We start from the raw sequence: 4,449 nt of genomic DNA, 5'->3' as shown, positions 1-4,449 counted from the left end.
GGGGTGCTCTAGTAAATAGGAGTTTTGGGGTTTATTGGATATTTGACCTAGAGTGCTCGGATTTTTGCAATTTTTCGAAGGTTTTTCAAGAAATTCATCGGGGTAAGTGATTCTAACTCGGATTTGGCTAGAGTACATGAATCTATCATTGAATTCATCATTTAATCGTGACTTGGGATGGAATTTGGGATGAAAATTTGTGAAATCTTTCAAATATGTAAAATGATGATTTGAAGGACCAAATGGTATCGGAATTGGATAATTTTGGTATGGTTAATATATTCTTCTCCTTAAGGTGCTCTGAAAAGACGAAGTGATAACATATGAGGAGGTAGATGTAGGTTCATAATAACCAAAAGAAAGTTAAAAACTGAAAAGGACAAAATCCTATTCAATAATGTAAGACCTGTGAGCATACTCACTCATTCATTGTTGGCAGCATGCATTAAACAAGACACACAATTCCAAAGCATTTTATAGAGAGACCGCAATGAGTGCGTATAAACCAAAATTTGCCCAACGTATAGTCATCAAGCTTAGTAGATTTGTAGGGGGAGGGTGTAAATTTTGCAGATTATTTTTCCAGAAAGACGATAACATATGGATCTACGAGAATTAGCCTTGAAAAGAGTATGATCAATGGAAATGCTCAATCCAAGAATCTAAAAAAGATAAATCAACAATCCAGTATCCAAGACAAGAAAAAGAAAATTTTGAATATAAAATAGTTATCTATTGATATGAAAATCAGCATCCCAATTTTAAAATTGAGACTGTACTGGAGCTTTTCAGAACTTAATGACTTCTTGGTACTTAAATGATGATTTCTTGAGACGAATTTTTTGTCCCAATATGATACGATACTTATTTCTTGAAATTGATTTTTGTCTTAGAAGGTTATCGGATAGCATTAAAGATTTTTTTCAGGGAATAAGCAATCTCTCTTTGCTAAGCTAATTAACCTTCAACAAACAACATTTTATAAATAAAGATTTGGTATAGGACATTCTGTTGGTTCAACCATCTAGAGGACTCCATGATGTAGTTGTCTTCTAAAAGTTTACGCATTCACATAATTCAAGAAAAGGCAAAGCCTTCATGAGACAAGAAAAAATGATTTGCTCACCCCTCCTCAAATACCTCCAGGAAAATTTTACAATGTTGAAAAAAGGATGCTTCAAAAACGATCAGTATAAGGGCAGCATATTTGCACCACTAAGTCTACAAGAGATATTTTAAGCATTGAAACTAACATGGTATGTAGAAGCAGAACATACCTCGCAGAACACATCCATACCAAATAGAAGCACTACGACCAATGTGAACATCACCAACTATAGAGGCACTTGGGGCCACAAATGCATCCTTTTCAACAACTGGTACTTTGTCAAACAGGTTCATCAAAGTTCTATGCCTCGACACTGGAAAACAAAAGGAGGTAGAGATTCAAAAACTTTAAAGAAAGAAGATGTACTCCATATTGTACATAGCACATCAACATGAAATATGAAAATATGTGGTTTGACTAAAGGGGAAAAACATATCATAACAGAACAGAGGAAAGAAAGTTGGAAGAGGAAATAATTCTAGAAGTATAGCCAAAATATGCAAAATAGAATGCAAAACTCAGATATTGAGATTGGCTGATTGTGAGCAAATATGAGCATAAATAAGATCATCACAGTCAACAATGGCAATGTTTGTCTGGGATTCTAAGCGATCAGCTTCTTCCATATTTGACGAAGATATTTATAGACACTTAATAGTTTATCACAGTTAGCTTGAGGTAGTTATGCTAATCACAACATGTAAGCTGAATTATGTAGAACTAGGTTAGGTCCAAAGTTTAAATCTAGCTCTTCAGATTATTGTTAGACATACAACAACTATATGTTAGACATATAGTAAGATATATGATAAGTACTTGTATAATGAGTAGCCTTCAGAATAGCTACTCTATATGATCATTCTCGATAAGCTTGGATCAGCAAATACTTGTAATGAACCTTTTTTCTTGAACAAAAATTGTAGCTTCGCATACAGCCCAACTAATTCATCAGACAGCCTACTACAGCCCACAAGCACAAGTGTCAGGCAATCCTGTCTAGTGTCTACCAAGGCTGCACAATAGGCTCATACTGAGTGTTATAGAGGGAATTCCAACCTAAGCTCCAGGTTGATATCCTTTATTCCTATGTCTCAACCACTAAACCATCTTCTTGGGAATGATAACCAATAAAATAATTCGGAAACTACAGTTTCAAAGTTAGAGAGCATTGAATGTCTATTCGGAATGGAGGAAAATATTAACACCAATCAAATGTATATGATGTATCAACATAACAACATAATTTGTTGTTCCAAATTCATTAAAAAGTTATAAAGAGAGTCGACAGTTATCAGGAGGAAATTATCACCTTAAATAAGAGCTAATCAAATACTAACAGCTTTATGCAGCTGAAAAAAACAATACCAAAATTCAGTATTTTTCACCAAACATAGCAATGTCACCTTCACTGCAATACCCGAGGCGGAGGTAATAAAATCAATGCTCAGACAACATACCACAGCAAATGCAGCTAATAGGAACTGGCACAACCAAAAAATTTTATAAAATTGAAAGCGTGCGTTCTCCGACTTGAACAGATGTGTGAAATAATCAAATACCTAAGCCCTAGTTTATTAGGTATAGCATTCTATTGAATAAATGGAGGAGAAAATGGAGATGAAGGTGATACTTACGGTGTTCATGGAAGTAATAGTTGCCTTGGAGGCGGCAGCCCAATCGATCAAGGGCTTGGCCTGTCTCTCGGATCCAGAAACCGACGGTGTAGATTGCTTTCCCCGCCGAACCCATCCCCTATTTGCTTCCGATTCCAGAACCGGCTTTCTCCAATTTACTGATTACAACAGGCCTGAAATATATATTATTTATTTATGTAGAAGAAGTGAGATGTTGCGTTTAGCTGACTTGAGAAATGAGGAGGATTGTGGACACCACAAAGGGTGAGAATTGAAGTGAGCTGAACCTAAGCCCCGAGTAGTATTGAGTTGACTCGTCCCTGTTTCTTTTTTCTTTTTCTTTTATTTATTTATTATTACGAACTACTAGCATAATTGCTTTCAATACCAATAGTAAAATTAAAATTTAAAGGTAACTAAAGTTTCACATGTTCTTTTACATCTCTCTTCCTAACGAGTTTTTATGAAATACTAAATTATTTTTCTTATTTCCAATGCTAAAATATTTAATGAATATAAAGAGTTGTTGAAAATTTTCATATCATTGTCCATGTTGTTTTTTTGTTTGCCTATTAACATAGTATTAGTTTTGAATACCTTTGTTTTCCAATTATAATATTCTTACATATTTTTCAAAATGAAATTATATTTTCACATTTTTTGTTCATTCACTATTGTTTGGAAATGATAATACAGAGTTTAGAAAAGATAATAATGATTCTAGAGGACTAATTTTATAGTAGTCTTTTATCATTGATATATGTGTTTGTACACTTTTCAATGGCCACTAAACTAATCATCTACTCATTTGTTTAGAAAAATTTCTAGTGTTTCTAAGAAGCTAAGATATCACTTTGTATGGCTTAAGAATTGAGTTTCCGAAAAAAAATATATATAATTGAGTTCAAATTTATGTAATTATCTAAAAGTTCTTGGACCCGCCAAAAAGATAAGCTGCCACTAAACTTTTTTATTGTTTGAGAAGAAATTTTATTTTCTTTTTATTTTATGTTTCTGAGGCAAGAACTAAAATTTCATATTTCCAGATAAATACAAATTGAATTGTAAATCATTAAACAAAATACGTAAAAATTGTGTGGGGTAGCCACTTTTTAAAGTGGTATTTACTTTTTATCCAGCATTTTTACTACTTAGCAATAGTAACCACTAGTCTATTAAAATTAATATGAAAAGACTGTGTTACCCTTTCTTCTATCTCTTTCATGTTAGGGAGAAGAACTGTATTGAACGGGAATGGAATGCTTTCAGAAATACAAACGGGAATGAACTTTGCTCAAGTTCTGGCGCCACTATTGGCCAATACATTTGCACCTGGGTTTATAATTGTACTTGATCAATTCCCTTTTGATGTAACTCTGATTCAAACATATACTTGACTTACGAATGAATATCAATGTTAGAACGTTGTTCTTAATTTATTAAAAGAATATTTCGTTCCTTTCTGGCATTTAACCTTTTACTTTTTTTGTTTAACCATTCGTTATTTGAAGTCTAATGAAGCGACTATTTCAAATTCGCCTTATGTAAGCTTACTAGGGAATAAGCATGTATTGTGAATCTGAGAGTAATCAAAGAGAATTTTGGTTTCATTCTCTAGAAAACAAATCGTCGTCACTTGTATTTTCATCAGACTAGTAATGAAAAGGTTATGTAGATTTGTCTTATCAATGTTGCATCCAAGCCGAA

At 33.2% G+C, this 4,449-nt stretch overlaps 1 protein-coding gene across 1 annotated transcript; it reads right to left on the bottom strand.

Annotated features, from left to right (window-relative positions):
- Positions 1–1,041: 1,041 nt before the first annotated feature.
- LOC109222308 (gamma carbonic anhydrase 1, mitochondrial-like) lies at positions 1,042–3,027 on the bottom strand. The gene is made up of 2 exons (XM_019386674.1): positions 2,743–3,027; positions 1,042–1,421 (listed from the first exon to the last, which is right to left on the bottom strand). Exons 1-2 carry the CDS (start codon positions 2,855–2,857, stop codon positions 1,249–1,251), a joined length of 288 nt encoding a protein of 95 aa, XP_019242219.1. The 5' UTR covers positions 2,858–3,027; the 3' UTR covers positions 1,042–1,248.
- Between the last annotated feature and the right edge of the window lie 1,422 nt (positions 3,028–4,449).

This window comes from Nicotiana attenuata, unplaced genomic scaffold (assembly GCF_001879085.1).
Source record: "Nicotiana attenuata strain UT unplaced genomic scaffold, NIATTr2, whole genome shotgun sequence".
Taxonomy (NCBI): Eukaryota; Viridiplantae; Streptophyta; class Magnoliopsida; order Solanales; family Solanaceae; genus Nicotiana; species Nicotiana attenuata.
Note: the sequence above shows the minus strand (reverse complement) of the source record. Positions and strands in the feature narration are given on the sequence as shown.

Coding starts and splice junctions, on each gene's coding strand:
- LOC109222308 (XM_019386674.1), bottom strand. CDS start 2,857: ATGGGTTCGGCGGGGAAAGCAATCTACACCGTCGGTTTCTGGATCCGA. Junction 1,422..2,742: donor CTATTACTTCCATGAACACC/GTAAGTATCACC, acceptor TTTGTTTTCCAG/TGTCGAGGCATAGAACTTTG.